The sequence below is a fragment of the Mesocricetus auratus genome, unplaced genomic scaffold (genome assembly GCF_017639785.1).
Source record: "Mesocricetus auratus isolate SY011 unplaced genomic scaffold, BCM_Maur_2.0 Super-Scaffold_100021, whole genome shotgun sequence".
Taxonomy (NCBI): domain Eukaryota; kingdom Metazoa; phylum Chordata; class Mammalia; order Rodentia; family Cricetidae; genus Mesocricetus; species Mesocricetus auratus.
Genome location: NW_024429202.1, coordinates 6,298,297 through 6,316,802, shown reverse-complemented (window position 1 = coordinate 6,316,802; position 18,506 = coordinate 6,298,297). Strand labels below are relative to the sequence as shown.

Genomic DNA, 18,506 nt, shown 5'->3' with positions numbered 1-18,506 from the left:
GCTCAGTTTCTGCGTGTTTCCGGAACCGGTTCTACGCCTGCCTCCGGCCTTAGGTGGCTACACCTCCTGTGGGCCTCTGGTTCTCTTGAGGTCGAGTGTTTGGAAGTGCCACCTTTTTGGCCCTGCGCTATGGGAGTGACTTGGTAGGACTGCAGAGGCTTTTGTGGGGCGGAGCTTGGGGTCGTGAAGTCCCCGGGAGGGGGTCGGGACGGAAATCTCTCGGTCCCCCGCGGGCTGACAAAGATGCCCTCGGGTGGAGTTGGATGGAGCGAGGGGCGCCGTGTGGTGCTTCTTCCTCCCCAGACGCATCCTTTTGGCAAAGCTAACGCTTCATTCCAAGAACCCGCCAGGAGTCGTACCTCCTTTTTCTTGGTACTTCTTCCTGTCCGTGAGGCCATAGTGTCGCGAGGAGGCCCTAAAAGTTGGGAATGCGGTTTCGCACTAGGAATTATTTGCAGGCAGCGATAAAAGGGGCGGGGGGGGCGTCTAGGAGAAAGTGACTTTTACATGGTGCGTGCAGTAGTAACAGCCTGGCTTTAATTTGGTGACTTCAAGATATTGGGTCTAATGTCAGAGGGAGGGGATAGGGAGCTTTTGGGGGATTTGGAGGTCGGGGTTCCAGGCACATTAACCATTCAGGAACCTCTTCCTACATGTTTGAGTCAGTTTTGGTTGTTTTTTTTTTTGTTGTTTTTTTACGAGACAGGGTTTCTCTGTATTGTTTTGGAGGCTGTCGGTCCAACCCGGCCTCGAACTCACAGAGATCCGCCTGCCTCTGCCTCTCGAGTGCTGGGATTAAAAGCGTGCGCCACCACCGCCCGGCTTAATAGATTTCTTTAGCTGATTGATGGTAAAGTAAGACAGAGTTTTTAAAACACAGTAGTTTGGGAAAAGTCTTGACTTTTAATCCATTTAAGAACCATCTGTGTTGTTATTTATTGATCATGTAATAGGTCTTAGCTAAGTGCGCTTCTGTAATTCCAGCAAGTGGGAGGCTGAGCTGCAGAAGACTCCATAAAAGTGTGAGGTCAGCTGGGGCTAATGTATTGAATTCCAGATCAGCAATGACTGCAGTGTGAGTTCCCAGTCGCCAACAAACAGTCTCTTTAAAAACACTTTAAAACATTTTAGCAGATTGCTACCTTACCGGTTGCTGTGGCTTTGTCTTTAATGCCAGTACTCAGGAAGCAGAGAGGCAGACAGATTTCTGAGTTAAAGGCTAGCCTTGAACCTGGTCTACAAATTGGGTTTCAGGGCTACTCAGAGCAGCCCTGTCCCAAGAAACAAAATAAGTAAATAAAGTTTAATAAGTATTAGCAGGCCATGACATCCCTAGAGGCAGTGTAGGAGAATGGTTAGAAGAGTACAGAAGAGGCACTCGGGAGGCAGCGGCAGGTGGATCTCAGAGTTCAAGGCCAGCCTGGTCTACAGAGTGAGTTCCAGGACAGCTAGAACTTTGAGACTCTGTCTCACCCCCACCCAACAAAACAACAACAACTCAAAGAAAAGGGAAAAAATCATCTGAAGGCTTTCAGATCTTGTACATTGCTGGTGCTTGACAATAATTGCCCACCACTCCATGGGGGTGGGCACCTGGAAAATGATTGAAGTCCTTGAAACGACTCTTGTGTCTCTTTTTGTAGGCTTATGCACTCAAGGAATGCCTTCTCTTTGTTCTTAGTGCCTTTAAATGGAACTCTGTGATAGTGGGAAAGTTCTGTCCACAGTGTCCAGAACATTATTCACCAGCCTCCTGGGGCTCAACACCTGACAAAAGCAGCGTATGATAGGGTTTATTTTGGCTCACTATTTGAGCCAAAATAGCATGAGGTAGCTGGTCCATTGTGTCCATAGTCAGGAGGTGTGTGGGGATGTCCTGCTCAGCTGTTTTATCCACACTCAATTAGTTAAATAAGAAGCTCACAGACAGGGTCAGGAGTTTGTTTAAGAAACAGGTCTCAGCAAGTGTACCCCTATAATTCCAGCACCTTGGAGGCCGACACAGAAGGATTGCTAAGAGACTGAGGTCAGCTCGGGGTAGTGCAGTGAACTGCAGATCAGCTTTGGCTGCACCGTGAGACCCTGTCTTACACAAATAACCAGTGATTGTGGGTCCTGTCAGGTTGGCATGTACACCATCAATCACGCTCACCATACAACTCAGTGATACTGTGTGCAGTGTGTACCACTTGGACTCAACACTTAATGTTGGCACATGTGCCTTACTTGGGAATGCTGATGTGGTAGAAAGTGTCATGCCCCTGTGTGAGACACTTAAGACCTGTGCTCTGCCAGTTGGAGGAACTCTTGGGGTCTGTGGGCCTCTTTCTTTCTCAGTTTAAGGGGCAGGGATCAGAGTTAGTGTTGTCTAAAGTAACTCCTAGCCCCGTTGATCCGGTAACTGTTTGGGAATGAGTGGCTCAGCCAGAGCATGTTTGTCTCTGGACACTGCTGACTTGGTTCTCTGTTTTTCAGTGTGTCCCAGATGCCTGTGGCTGAGGGCAAGAGTGTCCAGCAGACGGTGGAGCTCCTCACCAGAAAATTGGAGATGCTTGGGGCAGAGAAACAAGGAACATTTTGTGTGGACTGTGAGACTTACCATACAGCTGCCTCTACCCTGGGCAGCCAAGGTCAGTAGATGACTGTGAGCAGATGGTTGGACCGTGGCTTGGAGTCCCACACATATTCATAGTCATTGGCATCTATTTGTGGTGGTCAGATTGCAGTTTGAACCTACTTTGTATAATTAAAAATGTTGTAAGTGTGTGTGTGTGCGCGCGCGTGTGCACGTGCGCCCTCGAGAGCATGTGCACTCGTGTTCCTGTGTGTCGATATGTACGCATGCGTGCAGGTGCCTATAGAGGCTAGTGGTGTCAGATCCCCTGGAGTTTTGGGTACTGGGAACTGAACTTGGGTTCAAGGCCAGCCTGGGCTAGAGAGTGAGAACCTTTCTTGGGAAACAAAAATTGTCCACAACAACCAGAAGTGTTTTCTGTAGGAAAGAATAGTGTTGGGGCTAAGGTGATAGTTCATCAGTTGAGAGCATTGGCTGCTCTTCTAGAGGAGCAGATGTGATTCTCAGCACCCACATGGCAGCTCACAACCTTTTTAACTCCAGACTCAGGGGATCCGATGCCCAATGCCCTCTGTGGACACCTGTGTGCAAGTAGTACGCCAACATACATGAAAAGCAAAACAGATACACACACAAAACCAAAGTAAACTATGAAAAACAATATCCTAAGAGCTGATGTTATAGCTCAGTGGTTGAGCATTTGCATAGCATGTGTAATATAAGGCCCTGAGTTCAATCCCCAGCAACTCCCTTTTCTATTCACACAAAGTCCTTAGCTGCTTTTTAAAATTTCAAGGCAGTGCAGCTTCATGTAGTATGAATCAGATATGTAATTACAGTATGTAGACCTGAGAACAGAATAAGATCAGCTTAGAGTGACTCGAGTTCTCACATGCTACTAACTGGATTTTGTTTTCTTTTTTCTGCTTTTTTTTTTACTAACTGAATTTTAAGAGAGATGAAAGGTGTGACTTGGCAGTGCAGATAGATGGTTCGGTGCAGAGCCTGCTAAATTCAGCAGGTGGCAGCAGAGAGGCCAGTGCAATACAGGGAAGCAGCCAACTCCCCAACTCCTGCCATCTTTCCCCTCTATCCATCGCTAACTTTAAAACAAAAGATTTATTTATTTATTGTATATACAGTGTTCTACCTGCTTGCATTCCTGCACACCAGAAGAAGATATCAGATCCATTATAGATGATAGTGAGCCACCATGTGGTTGCTGAAAACTGAACTCAGGTCCTCTGGAAGAACAGGCAGTGCTCTTAACCTCTGAGCCATCTCCCCAGCCCCCATCACTAACTTTTTAAACAAAGGATTTATTTTACTGTATTTGTTTGTTTTTTTTGTAACAGGGTCTCACTATGTAGCCCTCGATGTTCTGGAATTCACTATGTAGGCCAGGGTGGCCTTGAACTCACAGAGATCTACCTACCTCTGCTTCCCAAGTGCTGAGATTAAAGAAGTGCCCCACTATACCCAGCTTTGTTTTATTTGTGTAGCTGGATGCCCATGGAGGCCAGCAGGGAGTGTAGGATCCCTTGGAGCTAAAGTTACAGGCACTTATGGGCAGCCCAGTGTGGGTGTAAGATCTCAACTCTAGTCTTCTGACAGAACAGTATGTGCTCAGAACTGCTGAGCCATCTCGACTGCCTCTTGTTACTCTTAATCCTGCTAGAATCTCATCTTCCCTGCCCCATGGGGTGGAAGTACTCCTCCACTTCCTTCTTCAAGTCTTGCTTTTCCTTTGATCTTTTCTTATGCTGAAGTCTCAGATGTCTGGTCCCTTTCAGGTAATCACACTCTAAATTTTTATTTTGTGTTAATTAGTTAGGTTTTTGAGATGAGGCTTTCTGTAGCTCAGGCTAGCTTTGAACTTGCTTTGTAGCTTGTTTCTCATCCTTCTGCTTCTACTTCTCCAGTGCTAGGATCTTAGGTGTACATTACCACATCCAGTTTATGTGGTACTGGGAATAGAACCCAGGTCTTCGTGCATGCTGGGCAAGGACTATCATTACCAGACTCCTCCCCACCCCTTTTTTTGATTTTTCGAGACAGGGTTTCTCTGTATTGTTTTGGAGGCTGTTCTGGAACTCCCTCTGTAGACCAGGCTAATCTCGAACTCACAGAGATCCTCCTGCCTCTGCCTCCCATGTGCAGGGATTAAAGGCTTGTGCCACCATCGACTGTCTAACCAGACCCTTTTTATTCATTCATCATTCATTCGTGTGTGTGTGTGTGTGTGTGTGTGTGTGTGTGTGTGTGTGTGTGTGTGTGTGTGTTTATTTTGGTGTGTGTGTGGGGGGCAGTGGGCAAGCCCCTGAGTGTGGGTAGAAGAGCTTGTGTGTGCCCACATCTGTGAAGGCTAGAGAAGGGTGTTGGATGTGGGGTGGTTTCTTCTGTGGCATTGCCTTGAGACAGGACCTCTCACTGAACTGGAAGCTCTCCATTTTCCATAGCTAACTGGCCACTGACCTCTCAGGATCCGTCAGTTTCTGCTCCCAGTGCTGTGGTCACAGGCATGTGCAGCCTTCCAGGCTTTTACTTGGGAGCTGGGGTAGAACTTAGGCTCTCACTGAGTTATCTTCCCAGCCCTATTGCCTTTTTGAGACAGGGTCTTTCTGTGTAGCCCATTCTACCGCCTAGGCCTCCTGAGTATACATGAACTACAATGTGTGTTTATTTAGAGACCAGGGTTCCTTTTGTAGCTCTTCCCAGCCCCAACCTCGGCCCCTCCAGTGCTAGCATTACAGGCTTGAACCACTTTTGTTTTATGTTGTAGACTCTTTACCTTCTTTTAAAAAGTTTTTTTTTTTTTGAGGGGGTTTTGACAAGACAGTGTAGCAGGTAAAAGTGTTTGCCTGTGAGTCTGACACTGAGTTTATCCCCAGGACCCACATGGTGGAAGGAGACAACAGATTCTCCCAAGTGCCCTCCTGAATCATGCACATGCCATGTGTCCCTGCCCCACAACATAAATTAAATTTAAAAATAAATTGGGGGGCAGAGAGATGACCTCATTGGTAAACTTCTTACCTTGCAAGCATGAGCATTTGAGTTTGGATCCTTAGAACCCAGTTTAAAAGTCAGGTGTAAGCCAGGCATGGTGGGGCACACCTTTAATCCCAGCACTTGGGAAGCAGGTGGATCTCTGAGTTTTAGGTCAGCCTGGTCTTCAGAGTGGATTCCAGACTATCCAGAGATACAAAGTTAATATTAATACCCTGCCTTTGAAGAAAAGGGGTCTAGAAAACCAGTAGAGTCAGTGAGTGGGCTGGGCTGTTCAGTGGAGAGCATTAATTTAGCGTGTGCAAGACTCTGGGATCTATCTCTGGCACCACCCAATAAGTGACAAGGAAATCAAGCCAGCTTTGGTAGCAAACTCTTGTAATTCCAGCATTAAAGTTGCAGTCACATTCCAGGTTTTTCTGGGTTATGTAGCAAGACCCTGTTTAAAAAAAACAAACCAAGCTAAGTGGTGGTGATGCATGTCTTTAATTCCAGCAATTGAGAGGCAGAGGCAGGGGAATCTGTGAGTTCAAGGCCAGCCTGGTCTACAAAGTGAGTTCCAGGGGTTCAAGGACAGCCAGGGCCACGCAGATAAACCCTGTCTCTAAAAACAAAAAAAAGAAAAGGGAGGGGGTAGCTGGAGAGATGGTTCAGCCATTAAGAGCATTGGCTGCTCTTCCAGAGGACCTGGTTTGGTGATATCTTGCTTGTACAAATAAAGCTTGTCTGAAGATCAGAGAATGGCGCTTGCTACTAGCTAACCATAGAGGTCTGTACAGACTGGCGGAAGTGAGGTAACTGGGCAGAAGCAGGAGATAAGCAGGGAGAAACCCACAACCTGGCACCCACATGGCAGCTCACACTCGTCTGTGATTCCACGATTCCACACCCCATACCACACACATGAAGGCAAATCACCAGTGAGCATAAAATAAAAATAAACTTAGAAAAGAAAAAGCCAAACCAAATCTAACCAAGTAGAACAATAGTACATCCTAAGTACATTTGACAGATGGAAGCACAGCTTCAGGTCCTAGAGCCCAAGTTCCTTCATGGTATACTTGCTTTCCTAGTGGTCCACTAATATTTGCAAACAACTGCTAGCTTTTTAAGGCATAGCAGAAAAACTTAGCTCAGCTTAGTTGTGGCCTTAGTGCTTGTGTAATGTTCACAGGCTCCCTGTTCCAAAGCTTCCGTGAAAGCATTTTGATGTCAAAGGAGGCATTAGCTGAGGTCCAAAGAGATATAACAGATTTGTTGCTTCTGTTTTACTTTTATATTTGAGGTTTTGGGGCTGCAACTTAGGGCTAGACCAGTACCTATTGCCAAGCAACACCACCAGCCCTTAGTTTTATTTATTACAGATGATGAGGTAGAACAGAGTCTCTGTATGGATTACTAATCATTATGATAAAGTAGCCACCTGTGAACTCACCACACACCTGTTCTCAACACCGAGCATCCCCTGGTGCTCTTCAGGTGTGCTTAGCCTGTTTGTGTGATGCCTGGCTTCTCTGGAGAAGGATAGCATTTGAGGATCCTTTCCCTTGTCAGAATGCCAGGGTACCAACTGCCAGCTGGTCTTGTTTGCTGCACTTGACCTATCCTGGGGTGTGTTGACTAACGTCCTGACCTTGAGTGGGCCGTCTGTCCCTTGCAGGCCAGGCTGGGAAGCTGATGTACGTGATGCATAACTCCGAGTACCCCCTGAGCTGCTTTGCCCTCTTTGAGAATGGGCCTTGCCTTATTGCTGACACCAACTTCGATGTGCTCATGGTAAAGCTCAAGGGCTTTTTCCAGAGTGCCAAGGCCAGCAAGATTGAGACCCGGGGTCCTCGGTACCAGTACTGTGACTTCCTGGTGAAGGTGGGCACAGTCACAATGGGGCCCAGTGCCCGTGGCATCTCTGTGGAGGTAAGACCTTGGTGAAGGACAAGCAGAATATGCTATGGGCTGCACAGTAAGGATTCTGGAATTTTCCCCACCCTAGTCAGTATCTCTCCTGCCTCTACTACAGGGTTCTTTTGTGTGGCGTGGGGGTGAAGGGGGGCAGACTCATGTCTCAGGCCTTGAATTTACTGTGTAGCCAATGATGGTAAATTTATGGTCCTCCTGTTTCTACCCACAAGCACTTGAAATTGTGGAGTGTACCACTATGTCCAGCCTCTTACTTATGTTGTTTATTTATTTAAGCCAGCCTCATTTGGCTTCACCTCCTGAGTGCTAGGATTACAGGTGTATTTCACCATGCCTGTTTTTGTGGTGCTGAAGACGCAGAGCAGGTCTGAGAGAGAGGAGTCTTGGTCTAGCCTGGTCATGAATTCATGTAACCCTTCTATCTCAGCCTACAAAGTGCTGGGATTATAGGAGTGAGCCACCATGCTTGTTTCTCTAAGAAAGCTTTTAGATTTATTTTTTGTGGGTATGGATGTTTTGCCTGTGTGTATGTCTGTGTACCACATGTGTGCAGTGCACACAGAAACCAGAAGAGGACATTTGATTGATGCCCTGGAATTGGAGTCAAAGACTTTTTAAAGTTGTTAGTCACCATGTGGGTGCTAGGAACCAACCCCAGTCCCAAGAGCAACAAGTGATTTAACTGCTGAGCATCTCTCCAGCACCTCTCTAGGGTTTTTATCTTTTCTTTAGCCGCTCAGCCTCTGGCTTAGGACTGGAGGGTTCACATCAAGTCAGAAGCTTAGAGAGGCTTACCTGCTGGAAAGCGGCAGGTGTAGTCCAGGAAAGCAGGGGAGTAATGATAGAGACACCAACCACCCTTCCCAAGAAGGGATGTCAGTCATGTGCCTGTATCCCCCTTCTTAGTATGTCTTAGGAGAGGCCTTCAGAGCTGTGGAACAAAACTATACTTTCTTTTTAGCATTTGCCAATTTTCATGGTGGAAAACAATATGCAGATGAGATGCCTTCATCTAGTTGTTAGTCAAAAAAAATGCTACATTTATTTACTATGGGTGTAGGTGTATGTATGCACAGCACATGTGTGGATATCAGAGCAATCAGTTCTTTCTTCCTACCATGAGGGCCCTGGGGATTGAACTCAGGTTATCAGGTTTGGTGGCAAGCATCTTTATTGACTGATAGCTTCCATCTTTGAACCTAAATATGTATGGATTGAAGGTGGTGTATGGGGAATGTGGTGGTAGATAGCTTTAGCCTATCCTGTGTCTAGATTAGCTGAGATTTAAAAAACAAGATAAAACAGACATAAGCTTGCAGGGCCTATCTTTTGAAATGCATCATTTAGTAAGCAAGCAAAGCTGAAACACACTTTTTAGAAGCTAGTTTAGAAATAGCAGCCAGGCAGTGGTGGCATGCCCTTAATCCCAACACTCAGGAGGTAGAGACTGATGAGTCCCTTGAGTTCCAGGCTAGCCTGCTCTACAGAGCAAGTTCCAGGACAACCAGGGCTGCACAGAGAAACCCTGTCTCGAAAACAACAACAAAAAAAAAAAAAAAAAAAAAAGAAGAAGAAGAAAAGAAAGAGAAATGCTCTGAAAGGAAGAAAAGCTGGCCGGTGGTGTCACACGGGCAGTGGTGGCGCACGCCTTTAGTTCCAGCAGTCAGGAGGCAGGCGGATCTCTGTGAGTTCCAACCTGGTCTACAAGAGCTAGTTCCAGGACAGGTTCCAAAGCCACACAGGGAAATCCTGTCTCAAGCAAAAAAAAAAAAAAAAAAAAAAAAAAAAAAGAAGAAGAAGAAGGAAAGAAAGAAAGAAAGAAAGAAAAAGTGCTGTGAAAGGCATTTGGCTGTCGAGGGACCTGACTGTAGTTGTGACATTCCTGTAAAGCAATGTATAGAGTAAGGAGCTCCAAGGCTGGGAGAGCTGGTGCATGCCTCCTGTCTCAGCACTTATGAGGTAGAGGCCAGAGGATTCTGAGTTTGAGGCCAGCTTGAGCTGCACGGTTAGATCCTGCCACAAAGTAAAAAGAGGAAAGTGAGTCTGGGGAGCTCAGAAAAGGACCTAATGGCGGGTTTGTTTTTTTAAGGAACCTCCAGGGCCAAGATTCTCTAAATCTTTTCAGTTGTGACTTTCAGTGATAGCAGTGGCAGGAGGCGGGAGAGAAGAGAGACACAAGCCTCATCCTTGTCCTTACCCTTGCTGTCTGTTCTTGTGTCCCAGGTGGAGTATGGCCCTTGTGTGGTGGCTAGTGACTGCTGGAGCCTCCTGCTGGAGTTCCTACAGAGTTTTCTTGGTAGCCACACACCAGGGGCCCCCCCAGTGTTTGGGAATAGACACGATGCTGTGTATGGGCCAGCAGATACCATGATACAGTACATGGAACTCTTCAACAAGATCCGAAAACAGCAGCAAGTGCCAGTGGCTGGGATTCGTTAGTGACTGGCAGCTGCCCACCTTCTGAGCTGACACCAGGGTACTGCCAGGAGGAACAGGTGCTGTACTCAGGGTCCTGGGCCTCTGGCCCCAGCTGGTTACCAGCTGTAGCTTATGTTCTGGAACTCTGGACTCCCCTCCTGACCCCATCACAGCTGTTTTTTACTTCATGCCTTAACTGGACTTGGCTTGTCCTCAAGAATGGTAATTGTTAAGAATGGAGAAGCTTGGGCTTTCCTGCTGTAGGGTAAACGTGGGACAGGGTTGTCTCTGCCAGCACTGAAGGTAAAAACAGTATGTGTCCCCAGCTCCTGAGGGTTTGGTATAGGCCACATTGTGCAGTGTGGCTGTGCTGGGTGGGGCCCCCTTTAGTTTGAGGATGTGGCTGGCCTCTTCTAGAGATGGTTGGGTGACATGACTGGATTGCTCTTGATTTCTAGCCTGTTGGCTGCAGTAATTTGAGAACCAAGTCAGTGAGAGTGTTGCTTTCATCCTTTGGACTCTGAAAGTTTCCCTTTCTGGTTTGAATTGTGTGAACCCATAGGCTAAACTGTAGCAAAGCCAAATCACGGGGCTCTTACTGCAGATTTTATTACTTACCTAATAGTTCAGAGGCAGTCAGTTCCCCAGGGCAGAATTAACTCTTGGGTTAGCACGAACAGGCTCCTTATGTCTTAATGTTTGGTCGCCCCAATGTTTTTCTTACCACAGGATGTAAGCACACTTGTTGACTCCACGTTCACAGTCCACTGAGCAGAGAGACGGTTGCTCACATCACTGCGGGCATGCTTTCCTGACTCAACACTTGTTTGTTGACGGTCTTCTTGTCACACTTTTCACTGATACCATTGCTTACCTGCCTCACACCTGCTCCGGAAACAGTGAACCAGGCTACCATTTGAGATGCACACAGATAGGATTGGGAAAATTGCTAATATACAAAGTGAGGTGTGTCACCAAGGACGCTATCCTCTGAGGACAGCCAAGCAGACGCTCCAGAGCATGTTCCTACAGCAGCTGTGAGGTGCTGCTTTGGCTGGCAGGAAAAGCTCAGCATACCTGCCTGGCTGCAGCAGGGTCTGTTGTCCACATTGTTCACTGTTGCTTCCCTTTGCTTTTGTTTTAGTGTTTATTTTTGCACTTTAAAATTTAGGTGTGTCTTAGGTGTCACAATAAAATCTACAAATATGAACATTTTGGCCTTCTGTTCCATATTTGATCTTGCTGCAGTGTATCTACTTTATACTCTTTATAGGTTGTCTCAAATCTTTTGTGGATGAGACAGTGTGCAGGCAGAGTTTTGAACATACATACCCCTGAAAACACAGAAGTTAAATGCGGTAAACAAACACTCTAGGCTCCCACATAAGAGGCGCTTCAGCTTCTAAGAGATAAAGAGAAGCACACAGCCAGCATCTTGTTAGTTGTAGTTGGCTTGCTTGCACATTTCTGTATTCTGCATTTTAGTGTTTTGGTCTTTTTTTTTTTTTTTTAAGATTTTGTGTGTATGCATGCAGTGTCCCTGGGGGCCAGAAGAGGGCATCAGATTTCCTGGATATGGTGTCACAGGCAGATGTAGGTGCTGGGAACTTAATCAGACCTTCTGTAAGAGCAGCAAGTGCTCTTAACTACTAGGCTGTCTCTTCAGTCCCTACATTTGCTTCTTCTCCATTTGAGCAGCTCACACTTGGCTGGCTTTAAACCTAGTGACATGAGATCAAGCTTGAAGAACTGCTACATGGGTACTTTGCTTCATCCTTGTCAGTTAATGGAAACCACACTGAAGGAATCTGGCTAACACAACACCTGATAATGGCTCTGCTGGCAGAGGCGGCAGACTGGACTGTGACTGCTGAGAAGGCTGGTGTGTCATCTGGCTTTCATGTGCCAGTCTGGATGGGACTCCTTAGAATACTGTAGGTCACAGTTGTCATTACATAACTTCCTGAAGGTTCAAGTTGTGTGAACGTTAGGATTATTTGTATAAACTTAAGGGGAAGGGGGAATGATTATCATTTTATACATTCTAGAACCTGAGGCTATGATTCAGCCAGGCTGGTGGCCAGCAAGCCTCAGAGGTCTGCTGAGATTCCACAGAGAGTCCTCTGCACTTGCCTCTTCACCTGGGTTCTGGGACTTGAACTTGGGTGCTCATGCGCCGGGCAAGCACTTCACTGACTGAGCTGTCTCCTCAGTTCCAAAGCAAAGATTCTTGATTTTCTCGCATTGTTTCATTTTCCAGCTTAGTCACCCAGGCCCTATCACATAGCAAGGCTAACTTTAAAATATTTTAAAAAGTGTGTGTATGTGTGTGTGTGTGTGTGTGTGGTTGTGTGGATGTAAGTGTAATGCTTGAGGAAGCCAGAAGGGGTCACTGGATCCCCTGGAACTGGAATTATAAACAGTTGTGAGCCTTTTGACATGGATGCTGGGAACTGAATTGGGTTCCTCTAGAAGAGAAGTGCACACACTCTGAGCCATCTCTCTACCTGCATATAGGCTCATTTTTAAGGGTTAAATTATACTGAACTTTCTTTGGAGTCCATTAAAGAGACTTTAGCCCAGCACACCTTTAATCCCAGCACTCAGGAGGTAGAGACAGGAGTTTGAGGCCAGTCTGGTATACGTAGTGAGTGCCAGCATGGTCAGGACTACATAGACACTGTCTTCAGAAATCAAAAGTGAGAGAATTCAAGGCCTGCAAGGTGGCTTGGCAGGTAAAGGTTCTTGCACTCCAGCCAAGTGTTGGGGCTCAGTCCAAGTGAGGTGGGAAGAGAACTGGAGTTGGCTGTTCACCAGGTGTGGGTGTACCATGCGGTGTGTGCTTTTCCCCCTAATATGCACACTCGTGTGTGCATGCACACACACACTAAGTACCTCAAAAGGAAAATGTGCAGAGTGTGCTTACAATGTGTGGATTGTGCTGGAGCTGAATTTAACAGTGGCAGTCTTTTGGTGTGTAGGAAAGACAAGGCTGGGGTTGTGACAGGTGTGCTGGGTTCCAGTCAAGGGATGAGAATGTTGGCTTAGGGGCTAGCTGACGGGGAGACAGATAGCTGTAATACTAGGCACACGCATGTGGCTGGGAGAGGACAATGTCTGGGAATTAGTTCTCCTCTGAGCAGTCCCTGAATCAAATCCAGGTTGTCAGGCTTGGTAAGTGCTGCATAGGCTGAGCCATCTTGCCGGCATTAACCTTAGATCCTGTGTGTGTCTGTCGTGTGTGTGTGTGTGGGGGGTTCACGTGATGTGAGTGTGTGTGTGGTGTGAGTGTGTGTGTGGTGTGAGTGTGTGTGTCTGTCGTGTGGGTGTGTGTGGGTTCATGTGGTGTGAGTGGGTGTGTGTGTGGTGTGTGTGTTGTGTTCATCGTGTGAGGTCAGAGGTCAGCTTGCAGGAGCCTGTCCTCTTCTTCTATGTGCACCCAGGGGATGGGACGGGAAAGACAGGCTTAGCAGCAAGTGCATTTACCCACTGAGCCGTCATGCTTGTCCCTAGTCCTTTAGTATCAGGGCAAGTGACATCCCACAGCAGAGACCCAGTACTTCCAGTGCTATCTTAAAACTGGTTTGGGTCTCAGAGAGCCTCTGAAAGGCTCTTCAGATCCCGTGCACGCCCCTGGTAGCACAGACTTCAGGAACCGCAGGTGTACGTGTGCTCACAGTGGTGGGGCTGTTTCCTCCTAGCTATTCTGAGCACCACGAAACTTCCTTACAGGGATCTGAGTGGCTTCCAGATCCCTCACTCAGGAAAGCACCTTGTCAGGAACCCTGAGTAAGATACTTAGCCGCCTTCTCCAAGAAAGCTGTTGGGAACTGGGAAAAGCAGCTGTAACATTTTTATTATTACAGTCACTTAAGGAGCTACAATTTAGAATTCCATAAAGAGCTGTTAACATGCCTCCACCATGGGACCTGAACCTGGCCCCAGTCCTCTCCCAGGAGGGGCTCTCCTCCTATGTACATTAGAGGCAGGGTCTTGTTACCTAAAAATCCCGGAATCACCACGCGCCTATAGAGTCTTAAGAACTTAATGCCATCTTCCTGTCTCTGCCTCCTGATTGCTTTGATTACCATGTTCAGGGTTATTATTTTGTTGTTGTTGTTTTGTATCTGTTTTTCGAGACAGGGTTTTTCTGTGGCCTTGGAGGCTGTGCTGGAACTCACTCTGTAGACCAGGCTGGCCTCAAACTCACTGAGATCCACCCACCTCTGCCTCCCGAGTGCTGGGATTAAAGGCATGTGCCACCAACGTCCGGATCGTCTTTATTTTTTAATCTTTGCCATTTTTGCTTCCTTATTTCATATTTACAGACGCAAAGCCTTGAACCACTGTAGTATATAATAAATAATTTATTTTTATTTTTTTGTTTTTCTTAAACTAAAAATGTCTTTACCCGCCTTGGCCTTGTCTTGGGTGTTGTAACCCTGTTTTATTTGGAGGAATCCTTCCCCGCAAGGTCTGTGAGGACAATGTGCCCACGAAGCTTGCTTACCTTGCAAGGGAGTCTTTCCTTTCTGTTTCAGTGTGGACTTCATCCTTCTCGGAAGTCCTTAGGTCCACTCTTCCCTCGGTCTGATTTATTTCCCAGTCCCCATTTGGGGGCAACGATCAAAATCCTCCCATTGAAGAGGATTTTCATAGAACAGCTGAATCCCGCTTGGGTCATCAGTGGCAAAAGTCCACACGTGTGTGCTTGTCTGGGCGCCAAGAGTAACTTTTGCAAACGCTGCCTCGGGAAACTCCATGGTTCGCTGGCTGCCGCTGCACCGTAGAGAATATAACAAACCCCCAAAACAAGCAGGAGTGGAAAAGGCCTCTTTGAAGCGGTGAGACATTAAAGGTAAGCCTCAGAGTAAGCGCAACTCGTGCAGAATTCCTTTACGAATCCCGGGGAAGAAGGGGGGTGGTGCAAGGGAGAGAGCCTGGCCCTTTAAGGAGGAGGGCCAGACACTAGACTCTGCACCTTTAAGAGTCTCTTTGTCTAGAAATCTTCTGTATCCTCTTGTGGCTCAACCAAACTTTGCCGGCGACTCTCCCGCGCTACTCCGCGCCTGCCCTCTCACACCGGCTGGCCGTCGGCCGCGCGGTCGCGGCTGACCCGAAACTTGGTGCCCGCGGCGCGAACCCGCGGAGAGGGCGCGGAGGCCAGGGGTCGCGGCCGGGAGGCGCGCCGTTGGCGCAATGCGGGGCCCTGGAGGCGGGGCTCCGGCCGGAGGACCAATGGGCTGCAGGGGGCGTGGTCTGCTCGCTGGTCTCTTCGCCCTGGTGACAGCTCGCGCGTGCTGATGATGGCGGTAAATAGAGGGGGGGCTTGGGGAGGGGGCGGAGGGCCGGCGGAGCGGCCGAGGGGGCGGCCCGGGGGGCGTGGGGGGCCGCGGTGGCCGGGAACCCGCGCCGACATTCGGAGGCGGGTCGCCCGGCCCCGGCATGCCGGCCCTCCCCTTTTAAAGGAGAAAAAAAAAATCCCCTCACACACCGGGTGAGGGGCGACAAAGGCGGCGCGCGCCTGGCGGGCGGGAGGAGCGGCGGCAGGGGGCGGGACCGCGACGCCGGCGGGCCTGGGGCGCCCGGGGCGGGGACGGCGGGCGGCGACAGCGAAGGCGCGAGCCCCGGCGCGCGGGCGTTGCGCGTTTTGGCGGGGTGGGCGACGTCTGGGCTCTGAGGTGAAAGCCTTGAGGGGAGAGGGGAAGGCAGACTGCGGGGGGAGCGGTCGCTGAGTTTGAGTTGAGCATTAGGAGGACGGGTTAGAAGGGTTCAAGAGGAGTGAAAAGGAAGCCCGGGCTGGCCCCGGGATGAGGTTAGGGAGCCCGGGGCTGGGAAGAGGGATCCGGGGTCAGGGCTAGGAGCAGGGGTCTGGAAGAGGCAAGGCTTGGCAGGTGGGTGGTGTTGGGGTGAGGGGTACCAGGGGCAGAAGAGTTGCAAACGGAAGACAAGGAGCAGAACCGCGTAATAGTTGGGAGTAGGAGAGAGTGATTAAGAGCCAGACGTGACAAGGGTGTGAACTAGTGCCGAGCCAGGGCTGAGCTGATGGGCTGGGATCCGCTGGGGTGGGATCCGCAAGGTGGAGGTCAATAGCTGGGTGATGGGTGTAAATTCTGCAGAGTGAGGGAGACAGAAGGAGACCTGGATTGCAACCAGGTGGAGTCAGAAATTGGAGCATTTGTGAAAGACTGGAGGAAAGCGAGCTGAGAGCTGGGCGTTAATAGGACAGTCCTGGGAGAAAAAGAAAAAGCTGAAAGGACGCTAGAAGGGGGTGTCAGGAATTACAGTGCTCGCGGACAGGGAGGCTGGGGAATTGTTTAGTGAAGAGGTTCAGCAAGGGAAAGATAGTGGAGAGCAGAGACTGACTGAAAAGCAGCCTGAGGAGATGAGCAAGGAAGAGGTGGGCCCTGCAATTTGAAGGATGGAATGGGGAGGCAGGGAAGGGAAGCTGGGAGAGTCCCGATGGGTGTAGAACCGTGGTGGCCGCTCAGGAGTGGGAACCGAATGTGCGGCTTGCCCTGAGGTGCCCAGAAGGTCTGGAAGGGGCAGGGCACAAATGCTGTAGTGGAGCATCCAGTGTGGAGGCCTTTGATGCACAAGAGAAGGAACCATGGTGAGTGAAAGGGGCCCTAGAAACAGGGGTGAAACCTGCAAAGTAGGGGCCCAGGTGGGGGTGCAGCAGAGGAGTTCTTTGTTAAGAGAAATGTGTACTGACTTTGTGAGTTCTTTTGTCCCTAAAAGTAGGAAATTCCAGAAACCTTCTTCTCTCTTCAAGGAGTCTTGCATCCAGTTTCCATCTTTCATTGCTTGAAAATCCACTTTCATGTCCACTTTGAAAAGATGAGACCCATTTTTACTTGATTCTGTCCTTGTGTAATAGAAAAAGTGGCAGCATTAGGTGCCTAGAAACCTTTGATTTCACTGATGTGCTAAAGGGTAAGAGTTGTGTTTATTTTCTAAGTGCCTGTGTGCTGTGATAGTTTGCATGGGTGGCGTGGGAGTTTTTGTACCTGTCAAGTTCTGGGCAGGGTGTCTAATGGACAGCATTTTCTTTCCATTGACGAGTTGGAGTGCTCCACTGGGTTGGAGAAAGATAAGACTCTTTTTGTTTTTCATTAATCAGCCAGGTTTCTGCTTCGTTGTTTTCATGGACTGAAGAATAAGGAGAAGCCATCCAGAGAAAGGTGAATAGCCAACCAGGGAAGTTTCTTGAGGGGAGATTGAAGTCAAGGCTCTGAGGGCATTGCGTTCCCAAGCTCTCAGCTTTGTGTGGGAGCATTTTTGTGTAGTTACTTACTCCCCGTTTTGCAGACTGCAAAGAAGAATGTTGGACTGTAGAGCCATGGACTCACCTTTTAGATTGCACAGTGCATTTATGAGTACCTTTTATGAAAACAATCTGGAAGATTGCCTGCTTTATTTCATGATTGTGACTAGGAAGGACATATTAATACTCTCTAGAACCTTTTGATTGGTAAGACTTATTTTTTTTTGTTTTTGTTTTTTTGGTTTTTACGAGAAAGGGTTTCTCTGTATTGTTTTGGAGGCTGTCGGTCCAGCCCGGCCTCGAACTCACAGAGATCCGCCTGCCTCTGCCTCTCGAGTGCTGGGATTAAAAGCGTGCGCCACCACCGCCCGGCTCAAGACTTATTTTTAACTGAAATGTTTGAATGTGTTTATTTGTATGTGTGTGGAGCACATGTGGAGGTGGGAGACAACTTGCAGAAGTTGGTTTTTTCTCTCCATCATGGAGGTACGGGGATTGAACTCAGATTGTCAGACTTGGCAGCAAGCCAGCTCCCTGGCCCTATGAGGCCATTTTGGGGATTAAATGGAAGGTTAGAATTTGGAACAAAATTTAGGTTATTCTTTCTTGGTAGTATGTTTTAGTGATTTTCATTCTAAAGTGTTTACATTTAGCTAAGACTATTGAGTATTTTACCTTGCATTTAATCACGTGAAAGGTAATGTATAATCCCCATTCAGGATGCAAACTGTTGTTGAGGATTTTTAATTTATTTTAGTCTTATGTGTATGGGTGCTTTGTTTGCATGCATGCATGTCTGTATGCCACATGCATGCCTTGTGCCTGCAGAGAGGCACTGCCCAAGAGGTAATCAGATCCCCAGGAACTGGTGTTACAGACAGTTGGGAGCTGTATGTGGGTTCTGGGAATCTAACCTGGGTCTTCTGGAAAGATCAGCCAGTGCTCTTAACCACTGAGCCATCTTCCTAGTCTTGAAATTATTTCATGGGTGTACATTCAGATACACGATGATACCTTTTCCCCTTGAAGTCCTGTAGAGGTTGCAAGTGTTGCAGATGATGGAGCACTTGTCTAGCATGTGGAGCCTCAGCACTGAAAGCTAGACAGCAAACCTCAACAACCCCTATTCTAGTGACTGGGGATGCAGCTCAGCTAGTAGAGTGCTTGCCTGGCATTCACGAAGGCCTGGGTTTGATCCCTACAACTGTATGGTAGTACATGCCTATCATTCTAGCACTCCCAAGGTAGAAGGGCCATGAGTGAGTATAGGGCCAGCCTGGGCTACATGAGGTTCTGTCTGAAACAAACATAAGGAAAGGC

The 18,506-nt window shown here is 48.1% G+C and overlaps 2 protein-coding genes across 13 annotated transcripts in view; both read left to right on the top strand.

The window, feature by feature from the left end:
• Positions 1-21: 21 nt before the first annotated feature.
• Med20 (mediator complex subunit 20) lies at positions 22-11,129 on the top strand. 2 transcript variants are annotated; one of them, XR_001196621.3, is made up of 5 exons: positions 22-143; positions 2,476-2,630; positions 7,245-7,498; positions 9,725-9,996; positions 10,649-11,129. XR_001196621.3 is itself a non-coding variant. In XM_005072384.4 (4 exons), the coding sequence occupies exons 1-4, from the start codon at positions 130-132 to the stop codon at positions 9,938-9,940; spliced, it is 639 nt and encodes a 212-aa protein (XP_005072441.1). In that variant the 5' UTR covers positions 22-129; the 3' UTR covers positions 9,941-11,129. The 2 variants fall into 2 exon arrangements, 1 of the variants encoding a protein (XP_005072441.1); XM_005072384.4 differs by having other exon boundaries at positions 9,725-11,129.
• The window catches only part of Usp49 (ubiquitin specific peptidase 49), an 81,217-nt gene continuing 65,205 nt past the window's right edge, over positions 2,495-18,506 (top strand). For 2 of the 11 annotated variants that reach the window (XM_040729283.1, XM_040729284.1), the window contains exon 1: positions 2,495-2,630. The gene's annotated coding sequence lies outside the window, so the exon portion shown is untranslated. Of the gene's footprint in view, positions 2,631-13,275; positions 14,778-15,148; positions 15,232-15,595; positions 16,533-16,583; positions 16,856-17,042; positions 17,104-18,506 lie in introns of those variants that run through there. The other 9 variants (XM_040729292.1, XM_040729286.1, XM_040729289.1 and 6 more) reach the window with 8 other exon arrangements.